Source organism: Scylla paramamosain, chromosome 16 (assembly GCF_035594125.1).
Source record: "Scylla paramamosain isolate STU-SP2022 chromosome 16, ASM3559412v1, whole genome shotgun sequence".
Taxonomy (NCBI): Eukaryota; Metazoa; Arthropoda; class Malacostraca; order Decapoda; family Portunidae; genus Scylla; species Scylla paramamosain.
This window is the reverse complement of record NC_087166.1, coordinates 11,321,976-11,347,611: the sequence shown is the minus strand read 5'-3', so window position 1 is coordinate 11,347,611 and position 25,636 is coordinate 11,321,976. Positions and strand designations below refer to the sequence as shown.

At 42.4% G+C, this 25,636-nt stretch overlaps 1 protein-coding gene across 3 annotated transcripts; it reads right to left on the bottom strand.

Annotated features, from left to right (window-relative positions):
- LOC135108032 (dynamin-binding protein-like) lies at positions 1–24,972 on the bottom strand. 3 transcript variants are annotated; one of them, XM_064018595.1, is made up of 21 exons: positions 24,765–24,972; positions 20,941–21,095; positions 20,361–20,538; positions 19,679–19,797; positions 19,006–19,145; positions 15,911–18,438; positions 15,461–15,592; positions 14,897–15,021; positions 13,847–14,017; positions 13,205–13,375; positions 12,342–12,463; positions 11,709–11,845; positions 11,250–11,380; positions 10,450–10,680; positions 9,821–9,982; positions 8,907–9,089; positions 5,568–5,753; positions 4,513–4,687; positions 3,879–4,345; positions 3,599–3,730; positions 1–2,887 (listed from the first exon to the last, which is right to left on the bottom strand). In XM_064018595.1, exons 2-21 carry the CDS (start codon positions 21,070–21,072, stop codon positions 2,717–2,719), a joined length of 5,793 nt encoding a protein of 1,930 aa, XP_063874665.1. In that variant the 5' UTR covers positions 21,073–21,095; positions 24,765–24,972; the 3' UTR covers positions 1–2,716. The 3 variants fall into 3 exon arrangements, with proteins under 3 accessions (XP_063874665.1, XP_063874664.1, XP_063874666.1); XM_064018594.1 differs by lacking the exon at positions 24,765–24,972 and adding an exon at positions 22,922–23,064; XM_064018596.1 differs by lacking the exon at positions 24,765–24,972 and adding an exon at positions 22,922–23,064 and having other exon boundaries at positions 13,847–14,014.
- Positions 24,973–25,636: the final 664 nt, after the last annotated feature.

Here is a 25,636-nt window from a genome sequence, read left to right as displayed (position 1 = left end):
TTTACAGTTTCTGCTTTATAAGTAAATATGGTTAAAATCTCTCCCACCAGAGGCCTAGACCTACAATGAGAGGATCAGATATAAAAAGTATTGCTGATTGGTGCATATACACACATCAGTGGAAGGCCTCCGGAATATACACAGCGGCAAGCAGACAATGTTCCCACTCAGTCACATCCTCTAGTTGCCAAATGAAACATGTATACCTACCTCTCAGAATAATGCTGTTAGTGTCACCATGCTGGTAATAGTCCTGGCATATACTGTGGTCATGGTGGAGAGAGAGAGAGAGAGAGAGAGAGAGAGAGAGAGAGAGAGAGAGAGAGAGAGAGAGAGAGAGAGAGAGAGAGAGAGAGAGAGAGAGAGAGAGAGAGAGAGAGAGAGAGAGAGAGAGAGAGAGAGAGAGAGAGAGAGAGAGAGAGAGAGAGAGAGAGAGAGAGAGAGAGAGAGAGAGAGAGAGAGAGAGAGAGAGAGAGAGAGAGAGAGAGAGAGAGAGAGAGAGAGAGAGAGAGAGAGAGAGAGAGAGAGAGAGAGAGAGAGAATAATGTAATAGGTAATGATTTTCCCAACAAGTATTAACATAGTCAGTGTTTGTCGGCCTTGCATGAGGCCAGGAGCATTGTGTAAAGCAATAAAATCAGGTCCCTCTCCTACACCCCTTCTACAAACACACAAGTTAGGAGTACAAAACACACCAAAGTGGTAACTAGCCGAGGATGTCACACAAGGCCTCTCAGTGGTCACAACACATAGGGTGATGTGACTTTTACTTTGTACATTACACTAAAATACCCTTCATCAGAGTACTGCTGAGAAGCAAAGTGTATCTAAAATTAACTATTTCAGACTAGTAAGTAGTCAGCATGAATAAATCCCAGGCATATGGAACCCCTTGCCAGGGACAAACATTTATCAGCACATATGACACACACATGCTGACCAGAGGAGCCTGATGCAGCAAAGATCATGACAGGGCAGTGACTGAGGAAATAAACAAGCATACATACAAGCAGGTCACACTTCCTGCATCTATTACCTCACTCACTTCATAAGCACACTTATAATTGTACAGCTGTGGGAATGAGTTTCAGATCACAACTTGATCAAAGGACTAAATGAACCACCAAACAAATATGAATATACAACATACAAACAAACATTTCAAATGTAATCCAGACACTTGCAGACCAATTCACTACAGTGTGATCTGGCAATGTACTGAAAATATCATATGACAACTTATATGAACAACATGAATCAGTGTGATCAGATCCTTTCACTGGCAATGAATACAGGGCCTCAGCAGCCATACATCAATTATGAGTATTATCACATCCATCAGTAAGCGGCAGCTTGGCTATACCTGTGAGTCACAACACTGTCTGCAGCACAATACAGGGGACCACGCCCTGTGTGCAGCCATCAAGATGAGAACATCTGACACTTAACACTACATACACACATGGCATTGGAATATGTACAACATAATAGTATTGCAAGCACACACTTAAATATACATAAGAATATATATATATATAGATATAGATATATATGAATATATATACCAAAGTGCAAAAATTGTAACATTGCTATTTTTTTTTTGTTTTTTTCATTATTTTCAAAAATAGTTGATAAATTTTTAATTCTACTCTTCAAGAACATGGCAAATATCTTGGAGAATCCATCTGACGGGAAGAACATTTCCAATTGAGCAATGTTCCCTTGGAGCACTCAGCGGTTAGGAATCACAGGTTAACTTTTCTTTCATCAGTTAAATTATTGCTGCTTTACAAAGCTGACAACCAATGGCAACTTTTTTTCTGCTCAACATTCTTAATAAATTAAATACATTTCCTATATGCATGGCTAGCCAGGGGTGAGAGAGCACAATAGCCCCACACCTCGTGAACATGCATCTGGGACCACCAGTACACACTTCATCACCTCAAGAGACAACCTCCTCTCTGTCTCCAACAAAAGTTTCACTCTATTCTCCTCCACTTCACTAGTTACTCTCTGGTGTTCATTTAGTCAGGAAAATTGTCTTGATTCAGAGTTTACATTAGTATCTAACAAAGAAGTGCCCCTGACTAAGAAAACCAAGCCACACTACACTAAAAAGCCTCTCATTAACTGTACTACAATCAGATCCATTGTGGTAAGTCTTTGGTTACTGAGGTGAAAGGATATATGATTAGATAAAAATTCACATACAATTTACATCTGCACTACCTTCCCAATGCCTTAAAACACACAACACACAAAGTATCCCCAACATATGAAAAGATCCTCTCACACCAACTTAAAACATTATATACTTATATGTCATGGGAAGGGGTAAAACTTTCTAAGCAGTAGAATATGATGAATGTATAAATCTCTCCTTGTAATAAAGATAAAAGAGTAAAAACCTATAAGAAGTATGAAAATAATTAATAAATGTAAAAATAGTACACTCTGGTGATTACATAGATACAGTGAGGAAAAGCTCAGACTTTTGCCTTAATGCAGTTGTAGCTCAACAAATTCAGAAGACATGCCTTAAGGTAACAACTCCTGTAGGAAACACTTGCTGTTCACATCAGTGAATGCCACAAACTGAGGCACAGAAACCCTTACACAGACATCGCAGCAAAGAGGCATCTATGCAGCAACAGTACTAGTAGTAGTAACAATAGTAGTGGTAATACAAAGGTGGAGGACCAGGAGGACAAATCTAGGTGTACCTGGTGAGATAGGATGCAGGAACATAACCCTGCTTGCCTGATCGTTCCTCCACAAACCACCAGTCCGAGGAGACAGCATGCAGTACCCGCACCACCTGCCCTGCTGTCAGGTTCAGTTGTGTCCCATCTGAACCACCAAAGTTGTACAGTGCGTAGTAGAACTGTGGGGGAAAGAAATGGTGGAGTGATGAACTGCCAAAGTTGTGCAGTGCATAGTAGAACTGTGAGTGAAGGAACTGGCAATGGAATGACTGGGTGAAGGGACAGCAAAACTATTAATTAATGCAATTGTGGTAGAGTGATAAAAGAAACACACACACACAGATGGTGATGAATTATGAGACTATACATGTGAAGGAATGAGCAATGACAAAACTGTACGTTAAGGGAGTGATGGAGAAATAATAAAAGTAAGGGCAACAATTACAAGAAATTAATGAAACATCTATTTCAGATTTTTCTTCTATGCATTGTATTCAAAGCACTAACAACACAAATCACCATCATTATCCTTTAATGCGTTTATTCTCCCTTACAGGGTTGGACATCTTTTAAATCCCTTCCATTTTATGCAATTTTGTTTGGAACAAGAGATTCCCTTCCTCAGACATCCTTCTCTGACCGGGAGTAACACAGTCAGCCACACAAACAAATATAATAATAATTCTAGATTAGACTTACCTTTAGGATTAATGTTAAGTATTTCCCCACCCCCTCTGTACATTTTCAGTTTGTTAACTGCCTAAATAATAAACTGTATATTATTATTATTATTATTATTATAATAACAAGAGGGATCCCAAACACAGCCAGGCCCTGAAACCCAGAACAGCTGAACATGAGGTCCAGCACAGCCTGGCACAAGTACCCACCAGTGGCTCAGCTAACTCTGGTGGCAGGTCTTCCTCATCAGGCACAATCTCCCCATCCTTGATCACCTCATAGATGGGGCTAGTGTCCTCCTGGCCTGCTGCTCCATTCTCACCTCTGCAGCCCCCATGAATCTGTAAAGTGAATGAGTGTTATGGAGCTGCACCAATTGAAAACAAGATAGAAAAATGTAAATATGGAGATGTGGCCACAAAAGTTTACCTCAGGCTCTGTAGATACAATTAAGTAAGTACGCCTACACACACATATACGCACACGCACCTGGTCAATTTCCTCGTAGATATTGTTTTCTTCAGAGACAGGGGAGTTGTATTCACCAGATGGCTGTCGGTCCAGGGGAGGAGAGTAGTAGTCCCCGTCCCCATGGTGCAAGCCATCACCATCAGGAGGCAGTGGCTCTGTCTTGCTGGGCAGGGGAGGCTGGGAGGCTAGTGTGGCAGTGCCCTCAGAGGAGTATCGGGGTGGGGGAGCCTGGGGGAGGCCTGTGCCCTGAGGCAAGGTAGTGGGCACCACGGGGAAGATGTCCTCATAGCGAGGAGGTGCCTGCTCAGGGGGTGCTGGGGCAGGCCGGGGCACAGTGGAGGGTCGAGGGCCAGCATGGACTGCTGCCGGTCGGGAAGGCAGCACTGCTGTGCCAGGTGTTGCAGGTGGCAGAGTAGTGTCCTCTGCTCCTCTATCAGAGCCAAGCATGGGCTTCAAGCAAGAAACTCGCACAAAGCCCTTGTTATCTGCAATGGAGGAAAGGCTGTCAGAGACCTGGCACAGGTCAGTGCTACAAAAGACACCTTCAACACTTATGGAAAATAAATCACAGCAAAGACAGCATATCCTCAAACAGCAAAACAGGGAATAACCACCAGAGAAAATACATCATATTCTTTTACAACCGCCTCACCTCCATCATCCACAAACCAGCGGTCCATCCTGCCCAGGGGGTCCTTGTTCTTGAGCAGCGCAACGTGGTCGCCAGGGTACAGTGTCAGCTCCATTACCTCAGCCGGCGTGTGCACCTCCCGCACCACGTACACCAGCTCCCCAGGATACTGGCCCACCACCTTTGTCTTGGTTGTCTGCACACATACACATACATACATGTAAGGAAGTCATGGGTGGTGATTACAAGCTTGCATGCTATTGTATATTCATGTGTGTAATAAGTGAAGATGTGCATGTTGCACAGTCACAGGAAATGTTTTAAGTAACTCTCATAAACTCTTATACAGAAATACTAGAATAACTATATAGTTAATGGGATGTTTTAAGTAGCCCTCATAAACTCTAAACTCTAATGCATATTTAAAAGGAATGTTTTAAGTAACCCTCATAAACTCTCACACTAAAAGAATAAGTGAACATATAAAGATTAAGCATGAAGTCAGCAAGCAGAGATACAAACACAACAGAGAGAGAGAGAGAGAGAGAGAGAGAGAGAGAGAGAGAGAGAGAGAGAGAGAGAGAGAGAGAGAGAGAGAGAGAGAGAGAGAGAGAGAGAGAGAGAGAGAGAGAGAGAGAGAGAGAGAGAGAGAGAGAGAGAGAGAGAGAGAGAGAGAGAGAGAGAGAGAGAGAGAGAGAGAGAGAGAGAGAGAGAGAGAGAGAGAGAGAGAGAGAGAGAGAGAGAGAGAGAGAGAGAGAGAGAGAGAGAGAGAGAGAGAGAGAGAGAGAGAGAGAGAGAGAGAGAGAGAGAGAGAGAGAGAGAGAGAGAGAGAGAGAGAGAGAGAGAGAGAGAGAGAGAGAGAGAGAGAGAGAGAGAGAGAGAGAGAGAGAGAGAGAGAGAGAGAGAGAGAGAGAGAGAGAGAGAGAGAGAGAGAGAGAGAGAGAGAGAGAGAGAGAGAGAGAGAGAGAGAGAGAGAGAGAGAGAGAGAGAGAGAGAGAGAGAGAGAGAGAGAGAGAGAATGCATCTAAACAAAAACCAGTAAAACCAGAAACAACAGAGGAAACAGACTCACGCACCTCATGTTCTCTCCTGGACCCCCCACTCTCAGGATTCTTACTGGAACGGGTTGCTGGTCTGGGGAGTGACAACTGCACGTTGGTCGGGATGAAACTCAGCTGCCGGAACTCTCCCACCTGCTGTAGATACTTCACCCGGAACTGTGTGAGCATTTCCTCCTCCCCCGTCAGAGACACTCCCAGAGCCTGCAATGGACCGACTATTTCAGACTGTCACTCCTCCATTACACATTTCAGACTCACTTCTATACTACAGCAACTGCTTCTGCAATATGTGGACTACCATGGTATAATAAAAATAAAACCGTATCTTGAGTTTTCCCTTAGTTACTCAGCACAGACAATCCTTTCACCTGCAATTAATTAAGTACTTCAGTCACTTCTGTACTACAGCCACTGCTCATATAATGTGTAGACTACTACTGTAACTATACCAATTCAACTATATCTTGAGTTTTCCATCAGCTGCTGAATAAAGACAGTCACTTAGTATGCTATAGGCTAAGTATTTCAGACTGTCACTTCTACACTAAGGGCACAGGTTCTTCAGTGAATAAACAACTGTAATGGTACCTAAAATGAGATGTCTAAAGTTCTCAATCCTGGTTTCTTATTAAAGACAATTCTAGAACCTGCAACGGGCCAAGTATTTCAGACTCCCACTTCTACATTGCAACCACAGCTTCTAAAATGTAGATGGCTATAATATCTACAACACAGCCATATGTTGTTTTCAGCACTTGTTCTTCAAATGGAGTATACCTATGATGAATGAGCGAAAATGCACTTCAATAACCAATATCAGTCTTCATCTAATTATTAGTTTTGATTTACTTATCTTTATTTTCCAGTCAGCAATTGCAGAAATAAATTAGATCGCACAACCATAAACTGAAATATAGATCCATACACAAATATTAAACTTTACTGGTTGCACTACATCCCATTACAGGTACGCAGTCTTCAAGTAGCATTACCTTCAACACAGCCACCAGATGAAGAATGTGTATTTCTATCTATGAATATTATGTGTGAGAAAGTGTGCCAATACCCCCGGCCAGGAGAGGCACCGACTAACACCTTCCTTCTGCAAGACTCACTGTAACACTGACCTACACAACGCTACTGACACACAGACCTCCCCTCACCCTCAGCCTCACACACACACACACACACACACACAAAGGGTCCATCAGTAAGCCATCAAGACAGGATGATACAAATAGCAAACAAACCTGCAACATTCCTGCAACACATGAATCACTCCCACACATGTGAAGTACAAATCCACACACACACAGACACATTGACCATAAAAAAGAGTGAACATATCTGGAAGCGGCCAAAAGTTAGTGACAGGGAGTGGAGGGCCTAATCCTTAGAGCAAACAAGAACCCCAAGAGGTTGCACAATTCACCTTTTTTCTTTTCTTACTCCTCATTGATTGACCTTGATACTGAAATGATGACCTTGTGGGATAGCAGAGTGTTTGTATCTGTGTATCTTTGCCACACACTTGTTTTCCTATGTCAGGGTAGTGAGATGCAGCAGCTGTGTGTGTGTGTGTGTGTGTGTGTGTGTGTGTGTGTGTGTGTGTGTGTGTGTGTGTGTGTGTGTGTGTGTGTGTGTGTGTGTGTGTGTGTGTGTGTGTGTGTGTGTGTGTGTGTGTGTGTGTGTGTGTGTGTGTGTGTGTGTGTATTTGCCTATCTGTGCTTTTACAGGATTTAGTTAAGTTTCTGATGTCCTGATTTTCATGTGTGTGTGTGTGTGTGTGTGTGTGTGTGTGTGTGTGTGTGTGTGTGTGTGTGTGTGTGTGTGTGTGTGTGTGTGTGTGTGTGTGTGTGTGTGTGTGTGTTTACCTAGTTGTAGTATACAGGAGCTGAGTTTCAATGGTAAGATTCTGTCTATATTTACTCATATAGTCCTTCCCTCAGTTGATGTAGAGTATTTTCTGTGTGTGTGTGTGTGTGTGTGTGTGTGTGTGTGTGTGTGTGTGTGTGTGTGTGTGTGTGTGTGTGTGTGTGTGTGTGTGTGTGTGTGTGTGTGTGTGTGTGTGTGTGTGTGTGTGATAAGCAGTACACATATCAAGGAAACAAACAAAAAGACAAACAACCAAAAAACGTCCCTCACTGACCCCATAGATTTGACCGAGAGAGGATTATTTTTCTCATCCTCCTCCCCCCATTCTTCTTCCCTACCTGTCTTCCTTATCTTTCCCTCCTTCCCTCCCAGACACCCTCTCTTCTTCATCTCTACTTGACCTCTTCTTTTTCTCACACTCTCCCCCTCTGCCCTCCCCAAACTGCACATTCCAGGGAGCAATGTCTTTGTCATCATGATCTTTGCACTCTCTGGGGTCAGTGTGTCAGGCCAAAGTACAAAATAGGAACAAAGAAGGTGAGAAAGTGTGAGTGGTAAAAGTATGAATTTGTTTTAGATGTGGGTAGTGTTGGTCTGTTTGATAGTTTGGGTTCAGGTATTGAGTGCTGTGTATTTGTATTTTTTATTTATTTATTTTTTTTTTTTTTATGTAGGAGGGACACTGGCCGAGGGCAACAAAAATCTAATGAAAAAAAAAAGCCCAATGAGATGCCAGTCCCAGAAAAGGGTCCAAAGCGGTAGTCAAAAATTGAAGGATAAGTGTCTTGAAACCTCCCTCTTGAAGGAATTCAAGTCATAGGAAGGTGGAAATACAGAAGCAGGCAGGGAGTTCCAGAGTTTACCAGAGATTAAATTAAGAGGCACTCAGAGGGATGAATGATTGGGAATGCAAGAGTTAATCAGTATTCTCAATCATTCATCTCTTTCTCTGGTAAACTCTGGAACTCCCTGCCTGCTTCTGTATTTCTACCTTCCTATGACTTGAATTCCTTCAAGAGGGAGGTTTCAAGACACTTATCCTTCAATTTTTGACTACTGCTTTGGACCCTTTTCTGGGACTGGCATCTCAGTGGGCTTTTTTTTAAATGGATTTTTGTTGCCCTTGGCCAGTGTTCCTTCTACATAAAAAAAAAAAAAGTGTTTTGTAGTTTTGTTACTCTCTCTCTCTCTCTCTCTCTCTCTCTCTCTCTCTCTCTCTCTCTCTCTCTCTCTCTCTCTCTCTCTTGAATTACAACTACTTAACTAATATCAACCATAACATCAAAGTATATACAGAAAACCTATACAAACAAAACACATTTCTCAGTTTCCACCTAAACTAAACCACTCTCCCTCCTTAGTCATTCAAATTCTACTACAAATTCACTGCTCACTTGTCTCACCTCAGGATAGGTCAAGACAGAGTAGCAAATATATGAGCTTAACATTTCAATTTCACAGTACGTTCCCTTGTTTCACCTGGGAAAGATTCAGGTAGAGACGGGCAAGGTGTCCCTGCAGGTACATGCGTGCAGAGATGAGGGAGCGAGTGGCCAGGTTCAGCACCTCCATGCCATTACTGGTCAGCACTGGCAGCTCCATCATCAGCTGAGAGTGGAGCGCATTGTACGTCCCTTGTGCCTGTGACAGTTCCTCTTCCAGCTGCCAAGAGAGAAAGGATAAAGATTTAAGTTTAAGTCAGAGAGCATCACAATTGGAGACAGTTGCAAGGAGACATGGAGATGGGGTGTGAAAGAAGACATGAGAGGAATAAATATGAGGGAAGAAAGTGTTTATATCTACAAAAACTGGGAGATTCGTAAGCTGTCTAGAAAATAAGGATGTTAAGTGAAATGGTGATGATGATAGTGATGATGTGGATTAAAGTTATGTATCAATTATGCTTGCATCTCAAGTTATTATTTACACTCTTCACCTCACATCATGTTAGCCTTTCATCATACATCACTAAAAACTCCCAAGCATACACCTGAACTATCAAACAAATGTGAATAAAGTTCCTCATCAAATAAACATTCAAATTTCCAAACACACATGAACAAAACCTCTAAAAAAGCACATACTAATCACCTAGTAAATATCAAATCAACCAGAACAAGCTAACCTAACACAATCCAAGCATGTAATCTGAAATGCTTTGCTCTCTCACCATGACAATTTTCAAAGGCAACAGAGGTGATTAGCTGGTTTCTCAAGAGTATTTCTCCTGTTAATAATATAGAAATCTTGTTAATCTGTCACTAAAATTATAGTCCTGAAAACATAAGTAACCTAAACTGCAGCCTCTTAAAAATAGTCAGGGATTGGCATAGAAAAGTTTCAGAATACAGTCCTTAGTCTCAACACAAACAGAGAAGAGAACAGACACTCACAATCCTGGTCCGTGTGGGGTCCCTGTTCCGGTCCAGCTTGTACTGTGCATTGTCGTAGTCCAACAGCTTGTCATTACGCTTGAGAATGAGTCTGTCGGGCACCTCACACAGTGCCACCAGCTCCTTAGTCGGCAGTGCCACCCGCTGCCTCACAAAGTTGTCCTGTGATTGAGAGAGGTTATTGGGGTATCATATAACAATAGATCTTCAGGTTCTTCCTATGTTGTTTGATTTCTATATACGTTCTATCAGTGGAGTGGCTACAACATTAAAGCCTCAATCTCTCATTATCTAAACATTTCCTTCTTGGTTGTTTAGGCACTCGGCTTCTGCTAGCATTTCTTTCTCACATGTTCACCACCTTTCCTCTAACTCACATGAATCTCTTAGAAAATTAGTGATGCAAAAAAGATCAAGCCACACAGAAGCATGGCACACATACTCCTTTAGAGAAAAGTAACAACAGTACGAGACAAAGGTGATGGTTAGTTGACTGCAGCACTTCCATTCTTTATTTTCTCATGTTTTTCCTTCCTCCCTCCCCCCTCTCTCTCTCTAAAACCTTATCCTCACCTATCTTTCAACAATTCCTCCATTGCATCACTACAACCATGATCTCCACTACTTACAAATGTCTCAAACAGTCTCCCAGATGAATCCACAGCCACACTGTGCAGGGCCTTCACCTCCAGGCCAGGCTGCAGGAGGGTCTCTATGAAGCCCTTCACCACACCCAGCTCCCCACGGTGCCGTGCCTTCACCCCCTGAAGCAACGCATCCATGTCCTGGGCCAACACTGCCGCACACCGCTGCATTGACCTGAACTTGTCCACCTCCTTATCAAACTCCAGGTCCTTCGTCTGTTGAGTGTTGAGGATTTGCATGCTGTCATTACCCATTGGCATACTCATCACTGTCATCACCTTTAACCTTTTAGCTGGTAAGGGGCTATGACATTTGTTATTTTCTTTGAATAATCCTGGACAATCTTAAGAACATACAAGAAGCTGCAAGAAACCATCAAGCCTACATGTGGCAGACCCTGTATGAACATATCTATCTATCATTAACTTCTATAAACTTGTCTAATATTCTTTTAAAGATCCCTAATGACTCAACACTAACAACCTGATTACTGAGTTCATTTCATTCATCTACCACACTATTTGAGAACCATTTCCTTCCTATCTCCTTTTAAAATCTAACTTTTTCAAGTCTGAACCCAGTATTTCTTGTTCTGTCCTGATTACAGATTTTTACGGAACCAAAATAAATCTGCTGGCACTTTAGAGAATGAACTACTCAATCATTCGGTCAGTGGTGTCTATGAAAAATTATTCTTCATTTCCAATAAACCCCCAGATCAATTTCCAGGCAGAAGCCACAGTAGGGAAAAGGTGAAAACTTGGGAAAAAGAGTACAGACTTGCCTGCACCATGATTCCCAGCATTTCCGAGATGAGTGTTGTGAAGCGAGAAGACCTCTTGTACATTGAGTGGAGGGACACCCTCTGCATCTTGCCCTGCAGTGACTGGTCACTCTCCACGCGGTACTTGTTGACTGGTGGGGAAACAAAGTATCATGTCTTTTCTTCTCTTCTCAGGACTATATGATCTCTTACAATGCTACTATATCTATACATATATCCATCAATCACTAAGTCAATTAATCACTCTCTCCTCCACCAATCCATATCCTGTCTTTCTTCCTCTTTTCAGCACTCTATGACCCTTCTGTTACATCACAATTATATCTATGTATCTATCAATCAGTCAGCCAATTAGTCTTTCTCTCTCCATTCACCAATCACTATCCTTTCCCTCTCTTCCTTCTAACCCTACCCTGCCTCCTGCTCTGAAGAAAACACATAAATGCCATCTTTCATTACTCAGGTCCAGTCTCTTGGTGTATTCATTGATCTCCTTGGCAGCATTGGCCATTGCAGTCTTGGCCTCCAGCAGATCTGAATGGTCTGGGTGATGCTCAGGAGTCTCCCTCACAAGGCGGTCAAGGAACAGTGGATATCTGCAGGGAGTGAATAGCAATGTTACTCAAAGGGATGCAGGACTTGCTTCTAATGTGGCACAGAGTTATCTGAGAAGGATGAGATGTACAGTACAGAAGGAAGGTGATGTTAATTAATTAAGGCACTCTCATTCTTTGTTTTTTTCTGACACTCTCAAAGTAGTCCAGGAACAGAGAGTATCAGGTGGGAGGCAGTAGCAATGTAACTCAAACAGGACACAGGATTTGTAATGTGGCATGAGTTATATGAGATGAGATTGACCTTAAAACCTATCATGTCAACTGTTTGTGGGTACAGACTGTGGAGACATAACTGGAGGAGAAAATAAAGCTGTTTTCATTTAAGACATGTAGATGGTGAGGAGAACCAACATTGTTACTACTGATACAAACAATTCCACACAACACAGGATTCCCTTGGAGCAGAAGGTAGGGATAGACACAGTTAAAAATGAAAACCACCATCATTACTACTGGTAAAAATACTTCCACTCACTTCAGCACTCTCTGCAGGGGCTTGATGAGTACTGATCTCATGTCCAGCAGCTGAATCTTGTGCTGCTGCAGCTCCTTCAGCACCCACTGCAAGAAAGCTGCTGACCCTGTCTCTTGCTCATACTGAGGATGACATGAAAAGCATTAGTGATATATTTGTTATCTTTTTTTATACAGTATTTAATTCACTTGCTCCTGATAGATACGTGTTGTGCCCCACTCGTTTCTATCAGGTAGTCCACATCTTTCCTTCATAATCTCATAACACCTTCATATTTATTTAAATCCCTAATTTCTTTTGTGAGAGAGGCATTAGCACTGTGTGTGTTATGTGCTTTATACAGTAACTCATTCACTTTGCTCCTGATACATGTTACTGTCTTACACCACACATATTTTCATCAGGCAATCCATAATTCCTTCATAATATTATCCACCTGGACCATAAAACCTTTGCATTCATTCCTATCCTTCACTTCTCTTATGCTATATATACAGTAAATAGTCTCCCTACAAGTTTCACTATGAGTCTATCTCAATCCTTATTCCAATAAAATATCACTTAAAAGCAGAAAATCATAACTAGTTTATAACCTATTCAAAGAAAGCAAATCTTGCCCATTAACCAGCATTATTAGTCTACTTTGTTCCTTATTCTAATAAAACATCAATTGAAAACACAAAATCATGACTACTTTATGACCTATCCAACAAAAATACATCTTCAACAGGTACTCTCAGTAAATCTTTTTTTCTTCATAATTTTTGTTGCCCTTGGTCAATGCCATTCTAACATAAAAAATAATAATAAAAATCAATAAATCAATCAATAAAACATGTACAGAAACCATGACATCTCCTCACCTTCTTCATGAGTGGCTCCACAGTAATGTTATGGTTGGCACAGTACACCTTGTAAGTCCGGCACAGCTCCTCAGCACACGCCAGGAACACCCTTCCCACACACACCTCTTCCTCCTTCCCATATGCAGACTGATCCAGGAGATTGGCAAACTTCCTAGCAACATCTATCACCTGGAAGAGTTTCATGCTTATTTTGAGAGAGAGAGAGAGAGAGAGAGAGAGAGAGAGAGAGAGAGAGAGAGAGAGAGAGAGAGAGAGAGAGAGAGAGAGAGAGAGAGAGAGAGAGAGAGAGAGAGAGAGAGAGAGAGAGAGAGAGAGAGAGAGAGAGAGAGAGAGAGAGAGAGAGAGAGAGAGAGAGAGAGAGAGAGAGAGAGAGAGAGAGAGAGAGAGAGAGAGAGAGTGAGACCTACAACACTCCTGCTCACACCACAACCTTCAAAAGGATCTAATTGAAGTTTTTAAGGGTGTTTTTATGGTTTTAGTGACAGACAAACAAGATTCTGGGTATTAACAAGAGAAACATTCTTGAGAACCTGGCAAATCCCCTCTGTGGCCTTTGAAAACAGACATGGTGAGAGAGCGGAGCCTTCCTGAATATAAGTCTTTATACCATGACACATTGCATTCAAACCAAGACCTCACCTCAGTGATATTGCCCAGGAGGGAGGGCAGGTGGACTCCCTGGGTGCCACCTGGTCTGGAGGGTGCCAGCTGGACCACCTGCAGCAGTGACTCAAGGTCATGGATGTATTCATGTTCTGTGGTGACAATCTCTTGTGTGATGACTCGACGCATGCTGGCTTTGCTCTCCTGCTGGGGATGAAGGAAGGCAGAATATAAAATAAAGGAAAGGTAGATGAATGTTTAAAAAATGTAGTAAGGATTTCAATGATAGGCAGGAGGTAAAATAAAGGAAAGGTGGATGAATGTTTAAAAAAAGGTAGTTATTATATACTTGCATAAGAGGCAGAAATTGACACACTATGGATGGAAAGATAAGTGAGTGAGTGTAGGAATAATATCAGAGGTGCACAACGGATGAATAGAGGGTAATATGGGGAGGGATGGACAGGAGGGAAAATAAAAGAAAGATAGATTAATGTTTAAAAAAGGCATTAAGGATTTAAAAGATATGCATGCTGGGTTCTCTCTTCTGTTAGGGCCAGGAGGTAAAATATGGAAAGGAGAATGAATGGTTAAAAAAAGGAAGTAAAGATAATCATATAAATGACAAACTTGCACAGGGGACAAGGAAAATGACACACTAGGAATGGAAAGATGAGTGAGTACAGGAATGATATGAGACGCATGATAGGTGGAGAGGAAGTGAAATAGGCAGAGAAACATGAATAGATGAGTGAACAAGTATAGAAATGAAACAAGAAGAAATACATAAGGAACAGAGGACAGACAACGTATAGAGAGAGAAAGATGACTGGATAAAAAATTAGTAGACGGGGAAAAATACAAGGAGTGAAGCAAGAGAGACAGAAAAATACTGAAAAGATACTGAAGATTAGATACAAGTTTTTGATAGCTGACATTAACTAAGGAATACATAACTTCCTTTCAACTCATTTGATCACCCTGACTCTGCTTCCCATTAAGGACAGAAAGAAACCAGATAATCAGCAACAAAAATCAAGACTAAGGACAGAAAAACAAAAACAATCTGACAGAATTAAGACTTACCTTTTGTGCAGCACCTGTTGTCTCCTCTGTGTCACCTTCCCCATCTTCACCCACAGTTTCCTCCTCATCCTCATCGCTCTCTCCACTTACCATCTCGACTGCCTGGGCCTTCATTCCCTGTGGCTCTGGAGGATGCAAGCATCTATGAAGTGACACATTATGTTACACTATGCTAGGTGGCTGAGAATTTCAAGAGAGGTGAGAAGCAGTAAGCTATAAGACTGCTTGTGTTAGACTGCTTGTGTTGAGGTGCCAGTAACTTAAGTAGTTGGATTATCCCTTTAATGTGGTGTGATTAGATTAGATAGTGGCAGAATGAGTGATGTATTGAAACCACAAGGGGGGAGGGAGGGAGGGAGGGAGGGAGGGAGGGAGGGAGGGAGGAAGAGAGAAAGAAAGAGAGAGAAATGTAGACAAGGAGAGATGGAAAGAACAGAAACAATTATGAAGATCATAAAGGAAGGAGTGTGTGTGTGTGTGTGTGTGTGTGTGTGTGTGTGTGTGTGTGTGTGTGTGTGTGTGTGTGTGTGTGTGTGTGTGTGTGTGTGTGTGTGCATCTCTTACCTTGAGGAGCAGTGGAGTAGTAATGTTCCTCCACCTCTTCCACCTCCTCCTCAGTGTCTGGCAGCTTTGGTGGAGGAGGGGGGGCAGGCCTCTGAGGGACAAAGCCAGCTGATGCACTGGACAAGTTGGTTTCTGTGGGAGGAGAAAATATAATACTTAAATTTTTCATTAGTCTTCCCTGTCATTAGCTATTTTTGTTTTATGGTTATTTTGTTCTTTAAAACTAATTTTTTTTCATCATTAAGTCTTCTGTCATAAGTAATTTTGTTTTTCCTGATTACTTCCTTCTCTAAAACACAAATTTTTCATTCATTTTCTGTCATTAGTAATATTTGTTCTTCCTGTCATTATGTCTGTCTCAGTCTATATGTCTGTCTATTTCTCTCTCTCTCTCTCTCTCTCTCTCTCTCTCTCTCTCTCTCTCTCTCTCTCTCTCTCTCTCTCTCTCACCTGAAGAATATGTTGCTTCACTGGCCACAGAGAGCTGGCACACATCATCGGGAAAGGTGGCACTGCTGGTGGTACTGTTGTTGCTCTCATTCAGACACTGTTTCTCTGAGTCTCCCACCTCCATCTCCTTCTGACTCTTCTTTGGTGTCTTCTTAACCTGGGAGTAGACTGGCTGGGTGGGAGGCTGTGGCTGTGGCTGGATGGAGGGCTGATGCTGGCTTAGAGGCTTCGGTCTTGGTTGACTAGGCAGTGGTGGCTGTGTTTGGCTGAGGGGCCGAGGCTGCAGCTGTGGCTTGGGTTGGGTGGGGGGTTTGGGTTGACTGGCCGGCTGTGAGGGTTTAGCAGTGGGTGGTGGTTTATGAAGAGAGGAAGCTTCAGTGTCTGATGGAGAAGATTTGCTCCCAGAAAATACTTTAGTTCGAGGGGAGATGAGTGGTGGAGGGGCTGGCCGGGTGGAAGTGAAGGGGCCGGTTCGTGCGGTGGTTGTATAGGTTGTGGTGGATATGCTGGTTGATGGTGTGGCTGGTGCTGTGGTGGATGGTGTGGCTGGTGTGGTGGTGGAAGGTGTGGTTTGTGTGGCTGGTGTGGTGGTGGATGGTGTGTTTGGCATGTTTGCTGTGTTGGTGGATGGTGTGTTTGGTGTGTTTGGTGTGGTGGGTGTAGCTGGTGCAGTGGTGGATGGTGTGGCTGATATGGCTGTAGTGGTGGAGGCTGTAGCTGGTGTGGTGGTGGATGGTGTGGTAGGTGTGGATGGTGTGGATGGTGTCCTGGGAACACTGTGAGCTGACTTTAGAGGAGGAACAATCTTGCTGTGCCTAGGAAGAACCATTGGCTTTGGCTTCCCTGGGTTCTGCTGAGTGTCTGGTTGCCTGTGTTCACCCGGGGACATTTCCCTCTTGGTGAAGACGCTGCTGCTGCTGCCGCCTTTCTCTAGCCGACCCATGGCAACCTTGCTGGTGGCGTCGAAGGAGGCCATGTTCCTCGCCATCACCTGCTCTACATCCTGCTTCTTGATGCCAAAGTCATCCTTGTTGTACGACCTGCGCTTCCCAGAGGCGCTGAGGGGTGAGGAGCTCCTGGACCGCTGGTGCACCACATCCTCCTGCAAAAGTCTTGACCGCTGCTCCTCCCCCATGTCTGATGTGGAGTCTGGGATTTTGTTCTGTGGTTCCCTCACTTCTAGGGACTCTGTCTCTGTCTCCTTGAGGAAAACTAAGTAGTTCTTGGGACACATGCCCTTGGAACCAGTAGTGTTTTCCACCATAACCCAGTTGTTGTCCACCTCCTTGATTACTGTGAGGAAGTCACCTTTCTTCATGGAGACATCCCCCGCCTGCTCGGCCTGAAAGTCATATTGAGCCACAGCCTGCACCAGCTGTGAGGCAGACGGTGGAGCCTCTGGCCTGGCAAGGAAGTGCTGCTCCTCACTGTGAGGACAATCCACTATAATATCCACATAAGATGTGGGAAATATTCCCTCAGCATCCCCTGAGCGGCCAAGGGTCCAGTGGGAGTCCACGTGCTGCACCAGATGGACTATTTCACCCTTCTTGAATGTAAGTTCATTGGGGTACTGAGCCTTGAAGGAAAACACCGCCCTGCTGTATGGCTCAATGCCGGTGTTGTCCTCAGTATAGGACGGGCCTCTGTAGGCCCAGGTGTGGCCAGAGCTTGAGACAGTCCTTGCACCATGGTCTGTGGCTGATTCCCCCAGCATGCTACTGGAGAGATAGTTCTCCACTTTCTGGGACAGACTGTTCATCTTGGTGAGGCCATTGTGCTGCTCCAATAAGGCACTGTGCTCTGATCCTACACTCAGTGCCTCACCATCCTCTCCAAGGCGCTGTGGCTCCAATGGAATGTTCTCGTAACTGTACTCACTTGGCTGCTGTCCTTTCCCCAGGTAGTGAGAGGAAGGCACGGAGGGCTTGGCCTCTTCTTCAGGGACAGAGACAGGAATATTCTCATACCTTGAACCTGTAGTGGCAAGGGATGCTGAGGCACCACTGGCTGCACTTAAAGCTGAGGAAGTATCACCAGTATAGGCTGAGGGGGCACTGCTGTCCCCCTTGGAGGAGTACAAGCCAGGCATGTTCTGCTTGAAGTAGTCATCATCAAAGAGATCTGCATCGTCTACATCAACAGTCTTCCAGGCTGTTGATGTTTTGGAAAGAAGTGCTGCAGTGTTGGTGCTTTCTGCAACAGGCTGTGGGGCGGAGGCTGGGGTGAGCTTGGCACCTGGTGTGGCACCTGGACCCGTGGAGGGATGGATGGTGGGGGCAGAGTACCCCAGAGTGGCTGGCACTGTATCTGCTGTGTGGGGTTGAGCTGGGGTGTCACTTGGGTACGGAGCTGCCAACATGGAGTCACTCAGAGTGCCTCCAGTCTGAGGAAACGACGAGGGAGTATCACTAACCATGAAACTGTTCTCTTCTGGTAGGGCAGAAGGAGGTGAAGGCACTGAAGACTCATCCACTATCTCCACAAAACTCTTGGGGAAGATTCCTGTGGCCCCATTACTTTCCCCTCTGGAAGGGAGAGTGGGATCAGTATCAGTCCAGGTCTTCCAATGAAAGCAATTTCTCATGCCTTAATACATTCACAAGTTATTTTAATGGCACATACTTAGTAAATTACTTAAAAGGAACAAATCCATTATGGTTATTCTCTCTATGTTTCTACAAGAGGTCAAAGGACTCCACAACACTTCCCTAAACTTCTCCATGTACCTCCAGTGGCTATCCCCAACCTTCCCCACTCATTCATACTGGCTGCATACCTGCTTCAGGCCAGTATAACTAGTGATCTTCTTCACTCATCTTCATCTATTCCTGGCTACCCTAATTAGCCTCCCTAACTCTCTCCACACTACTCTTCACTGACTGCTCATCTATTCCTGGCCACCCTAACTAGTCTATCCTGTGTGCTCCCAACCACCACATCTTTACCCAACCTCATCTTTAGGATTCTGATGGCTGGAGGATGCAACAGTGACTGACAAGGAAAAGACCCTCATCAAGGTAACAAATCAAGATAAGAAAATAACAGCAAGCAATACCAAACACACGCCAGTAGGAGTTCTGGAGGACACTGACCTGTACCAGTCCTTGTCGACAATGTGGGTGATGGTGACCAGGTCGCCAGCATAGAGGTCAAGTTCCTCAGGCAGCTGGGCCATGATGCTTGACTTGACCCGACCCACCATCCTCACTGCTTTCTCTGACGTGTCCTCAACCTGTCAAGAGGAAACAGGATTCATAATTTTGTCACAAAAAAAGATAGGAAAGAGAGAGAGGCAAGCAAAAGGCCCAGATGGTGCAAAGGGATGAAAATTAAAAGGATGAAAACCAGAGGGAACTGTAAGTGTAAAATACAATACAGAACAGTTAATGAGATGAAAGATATAGAAATTTGCATGAAAAATAAAAAAATGAGGCAAATAATGAAAACTATAGTTAAAAAGGAAGAGGGAAAGAGGGAGCAAAAGATGAAAAATCAAGAGGAAAATGAGATGTGAAAAAGGACAAATAATCAAAACTGAGGAGAATTGTGAGGAAAGTAGGAAAAAATAGGAATAAACTAATGAAAACTGAGAAAAATGAAAATCAAATGAAAAATACACAAGCAAATAGACCTGAGACAAAAAACACAACATGACAATAACACACACACACACAGATATATTTTCATTAAACCAGAAGTACAGATAAACTTCTGCTACAACCAACAACTAAGTGGCATCACAAAGGAGCAGCACGGTGACCTCACCTCCAGGATGTCCTTGTTGACGTGCCACACAAAATTGATGGGGAACATGCCCTGCTTGCCCCATGCCTCCCCACACCACCATGACTCATCAATGGGGTTCAGGCCCACCACAAAGTCCCCTGTGGAATGCAGAGTCAACAGTGAGGCCAGGGTGTTGTTTGAGGGAATGAGAGGACTTTGGGCTGAATTGGATGTTGGTGTGTAAGAAAATAACAATACCTACAAACAGAACAAAGGGAAGAATGACATTATTGCTTGAAAGATTAGGAGGAAAGTTGATGAAAGAGGCCAGGGTGAGATTTGAAGGAGTGAGAGGACTTTGGGTTGAATTGGATGTTGGTGTGCAAGAAAATTAGCAATATCAATGTAGAAAAAAGGGAAATATGACATTATTGCTTGAAATATTAAGAGGAAAGTCAGAGTGAGGCCACCGTATAGTTTTAGAGTGAGATGAATATGAGACCTATTAATTGTGGGTTTCTAAGAAATCTGGCAAAATTCACACACACAAGAAAAATTATGACATCATTCAAAAATGCTTCCTTGAAATTAAAATATTAGCTGGAAAAACAAACAATGAGGTCAGTGCATGATTTTAAAGACAGAGAAGATGGTGAGAGAAGCAAACAAGAAACAAGTCAGAATTCAATCCAATAAAGTGATGAGTGAACAGACACTTCACCTCTACGTAGGCCAAGATCACCGGGCTGGGAGGGAAGAAACTCTGCGGAGGCCACAAAGAGGGGGAGGTGTGAGGGATGGGGGGGCAGCTCAACCTTGACCAATACACTGGAAGGCACAAGACCCACTGAGCCACCCCCCTCCCCCCTTAACCAGTGCTTGTCCACCACCTCATGGATCTGTGGAGGAACGAAGGGTCAGACAGACAAGCCTTAGTATTATTTTGATTTCATCCTGAATACCACAATGTCAACATTTAGATGACAGTTTTTGTATTCAAAGGTTTAAAAATAATTTGCACTTTCTCTCTACTAAAATCACACCTTTATCTACTTCATTCTGACTAACAATAGATACATATACTTTTATTTATGCAAGAACTGTTCTGGCCAAGAGTTTCCTCTGATTTTATCCTGAATTTTGCAAGGGGATTATGCCGAGTTTCGGAGGGCACTTTTCATAATCAAATGCTAAAGAATAATTTCCAGTTTCTCATCTATTAAAATCATATCTTTATCTACTCTTCTGACTAACTATATTTATTTCTTGTCCCATTCTAATTACTCCCCTGACAATCTTACCTGCACAATGTCATTCTTGTAGAGGGTCAACTCCTCAGCGGAGATCCCTGAGAAGTCTGAGATGCAACGACACACATCCCCTGCCTTCATCTTCTTTGGGCGCTGTTTGGGGGGCGAGTCCGCTCCAACCATGCTGCTCCCTGCCCACCTCCTCCCTGCAACACACAGACACGTGAGACAATGGGAAAAGATTCACAACCATAACAAGATCCAGATACTCAATGAGATTCACAGCTATAATAAGACCCAGACACTCAACAAGAAACAAAGAGGAAGATAAAGAGATTCACAGCTATAATAAGACCCAGACACTCAACAAGAAGTAATGGAGAGAAGAATAAAGAGATTCACAGCCATCCAGACACTCAACAAGAAGTAATCGAGAGGAAAATAAGAGAGATTTGCAGCCATACAATATCATAGGGAAGACAGTACCAGGGAGTGACATTACAGAGGCAACACTCCTTACCATCAACTGAACTAAACATGCTCGTCACTCACACTTGCAATTAAATGCCACTAATGACTTCCTCATAAAATAAAGACAGTACAGATATGCACTTAAAAAAAAATAGATAATGGTTAATCTGGATATCACGTCCATGTTACATACAAGCACAAAACTCACATGTCATGGAGAAGTGACCTTCCATAAACATAAAAAAATTGGGGGAATGTCTAGTATGGGTGTAATAGCACTTGAGAGTGTGGAGAAATTTGATATTTTCTAAGTCCAGCAAGCTCTGCACCAATCAAGAGTAAACACTGAAATGATTTTCTATTGTTTATAACTGGAATTTGTGGGTAGCGACATACTAGAATTTCATGATATCTGTACAGCTGATCCCTCCAATCACACTCTGCCACTCGTGAGGCCATTCCTGAGGCTACCAATTACAACTTTCCACAGTAGGTTCAGTTACACTTTTCATTTGTTTAAGAGACGTGTCAGGCATTCTGATAGAGGCTCACTGTCATTTGTTAATATGGCTACCCAGTGGAGGGAGGTGAAGCAAACAGTGCCAGTGTTCAGCAGAAAAAAAAAAGTCACTATGTGAGATATTTAGCAACAGCAATGGTTAAGATACAATATACAGACATAAGGAAGAGGATCCATGTGTTTATTAGGGAAGCCACCAAACTGTACCCACTTCCAGAATCTGAGAATCTCCACACCACACCAGTAAGGTATAACAGTATAATTTTTGAGGTGTCTTGTTAGGTTAGGTTAGATTAAATTAAGTTAACATCCTAATGGTGGGGGGGGGGGTCCAGGGGAGGGGCACAGCCCCACCAACTAAATTAGGTTATCCTAGGTTAGGTTAATGTTCAAGCAAAGGGAGGTGTCTAGGGGTTAGGATAGGTTAGGGAAATTCAAAATATTAAGGTAAATTTTCCTAGATTTTTGAAAGACCTTATTTCACTTATTTTTCATTCCCGCCCAAAACCTCTGATTCCCCACAGGCCCCCCAAGCTTGTTTGAGGGGTTAGGGGGAGTTGGAGAGGGAGAATGGGGGGGCAGACTTCTTATCAAGAAATATGTAGATAATTAAATGTAATAAGAGAGAGAGAGAGAGAGAGAGAGAGAGAGAGAGAGAGAGAGAGAGAGAGAGAGAGAGAGAGAGAGAGAGAGAGAGAGAGAGAGAGAGAGAGAGAGAGAGAGAGAGAGAGAGAGAGAGAGAGAGAGAGAGAGGGGTGTCTGTCTATCAACTCTCTATCTATTGAACAGGTGGGAATACTAAACAGGTAAGAATATAAAGACAGAAAAAAAGAATCAAACAATCAAACAGGTTAAAACATGCAATAAATAAACAACATAAAATTACAAAATACAATAAAAAAAAAATCCAAACCAATGAGAAAAAAAAAAAACAGCAAAAAACACAACATCCGTACCATTGTCCTCTAATTAAACCAATGCTCAGGTGATTGGAGGAGTACCTGGCGTGTGAAGGGGAGGGAAAGTGCCTGATTGTATTACCTGACGAGGACCAGAATGCCAAAGGGAAGGGTGCCACCTGTGTTACTCCTGTCACGGCCAAGGGAGGCGCCTCTTAGCTGCCTCTACGGGGGTGTGTTGCTGTCTGGTTGTCTGTCTTTCTAACGGTACCCTATGTTGTGTTGATTTGAGGTTTCGTGAATGTTTTTTTTTATTTTCATTTATCTTTCTTTATTGGTTTTTCTTATTTTTGTTTATTTATTTGTTTCTTAATTTTTGTTGTATTTTTATGTTAATTTGGATATTTTTTGTCGTATTTTATTTTTTTTTTTTCATTTTATCGACTTCTTTATTTTTGTTGTAATTTTTTTTGTATTATTTTGACTTTTGTGATCTTTTGTTCTTATTTTATATTATTTTTATTTATTTATTTATCGATTAATTTACTTCCGTTGTACTTTCTTGTACAATTTTGGCTTTTCGTGGTGTCTTTTTTGTTTTATCCTCGTATGCCTTACATAGATCTAGATAAGCAAATGTAGAGATTAACAGATAGACAGTTGTATATTAAAGTGTAAGAAAAAAAAGTTATTTGGGTTTATTTGTGTATTTGAATGATGATGATGATGATGATGAAAATGATGAGAGAGATGAGAGAGAGAGAGAGAGAGAGAGAGAGAGAGAGAGAGAGAGAGAGAGAGAGAGAGAGAGAGAGATACACGATTATAGCAACCGTTTCTTTCGTACCACCATGGTAAAGAGAGACTGGGGCATGTTATCTCATCATCCTTCTCTTCCTTCGTGAGTCTCTCTCTCTCTCTCTCTCTCTCTCTCTCTCTCTCTCTCTCTCTCTCTCTCTCTCTCTCTCTCTCTCTCTCTCTCTCTCTCTCATATTTACAAAGAATTCGCCTTGACTACCCGTGCAAAAGCTACTAGATATTTCAGGTCCAAACCATTGTGCCCATTGCTTGAAGCAGCCTGCCGTAGGTAGTGCCGTAGTGCCGACCCTACTGCTGCACTGTCTTTCACAATCTGTCCCAGCAATTTCCTGAGTCACCCTGAGAATATGAGAACAGCCTAAGTTATCGCCACCTTCACTCTACCGACAATGATCTATGTACCCGCCACTTTCAAGAAAGTCATCCATAAATCTCAGCCTCATCAGTGACGGGCGCTCTCTCTCTCTCTCTCTCTCTCTCTCCACAACTCGACGACTCTTCTAATTCAAACCCTTTTAAGACTCTCTTTGGTTAACATTTAGAATATCGTAATGTTTGTATAGACACAAAGAATAAGCGAATGGAAGGTTGTATAATTACGTTTTTCATGGCCTATACGTATTGAGGCTGCTTATGAGAAAATTACGACAAAAAAAAAAAATAAAAAAAAATAAAATAAAAAAATATATATATATATATATATATATATATATATATATATATATATATATATATATATATATATATATATATATATATATATATATATATATATATATATATATATAATTAATCGATAAACAGTTAGATCGGGCGACCAAGAAAATTATTTATCAGTAATGAGATTAACACACAATCTGATCCAAACCCATATCATTAATACCCAATAAACTTGTTCAAACTCTTGTCTTCTTCAGCACTGATGCATAAACTGATCTAAATCTTTATCTTATCAACACTCACAATCGATCCAAAATCCTTATTTTCAGCAATTTATTTTTTTGAGAGAGAGAGAGAGAGAGAGAGAGAGAGAGAGAGAGAGAGAGAGAGAGAGAGAGAGAGAGAGAGAGAGAGAGAGAGAGAGAGAGAGAGAGAGAGAGAGAGAGAGAGAGAGAATGGCATTCCCAGCAAGTGAAATATCTCCATACAGTATAATCAATACATACTTAATACAGTCCAGAGTTTTAGATAGTGTACGCGAAGTCACACACACGCGCTTCATTCCTCCTGACGTCTCGGCGACCTTGGCTGGGGTCTCCATCCCGCCCGCGCCTTCTGAACCAGTTAACTGCAGCGCACTCCTCAAATGTTTGTTATCTCTACACGACCTATGTTCTTTCAGTTCTCATTTGCTCTCTTCGCAAGATGTTCCACCAGCAGTGTTGCGTTATACGTTGGCAACATCCTTCCTGTGTTTTGTGAAGAGAGAGAGAGAGAGAGAGAGAGAGAGAGAGAGAGAGAGAGAGAGAGAGAGAGAGAGGCTCCATGCAATATGTATTCCCATTCTCATTTTTTTTCTTTCTTCTTCAATTGCGCACTTTCTCTTCAAATTTAGAAAATAGTCAATGCAAAAAAAAAAAGTTTAATTAACCATACCGTGACAATGAACCATCGATCAGTAGAAACACATGAGCATAGAGCAATAAAGTATTATTGCAACGGATGCTATTTTCGCATTTTAAAGTATCTTGCATCATTCTCTTTTCACTTCTCACCCACGAATATCTCCACATGGAGAATTTTTTTGTTGTAATTATTTTGCATTGCGGTACATAAGATAATAATTAATCTTTTATTACATCCTGTTAGCCAACTCGTGTGAACGGCGGAATCTGCTTATGTGACATATACCGCACGGTCTTGCGTCATGGGGGAAGCCTGGCGCTCCTTGACATTATGATTATGACTCGTAAAGACTAGGAATTAATAAATTAAATAAAAGCAAAATAAGTACAAAAAGATAAATAAAAGTGCCAGACATTGGAACTTAGGTGAATCCCCTCCCCCCCGCGCAAAAAAAAAAAAAAAAAGAAAAAAA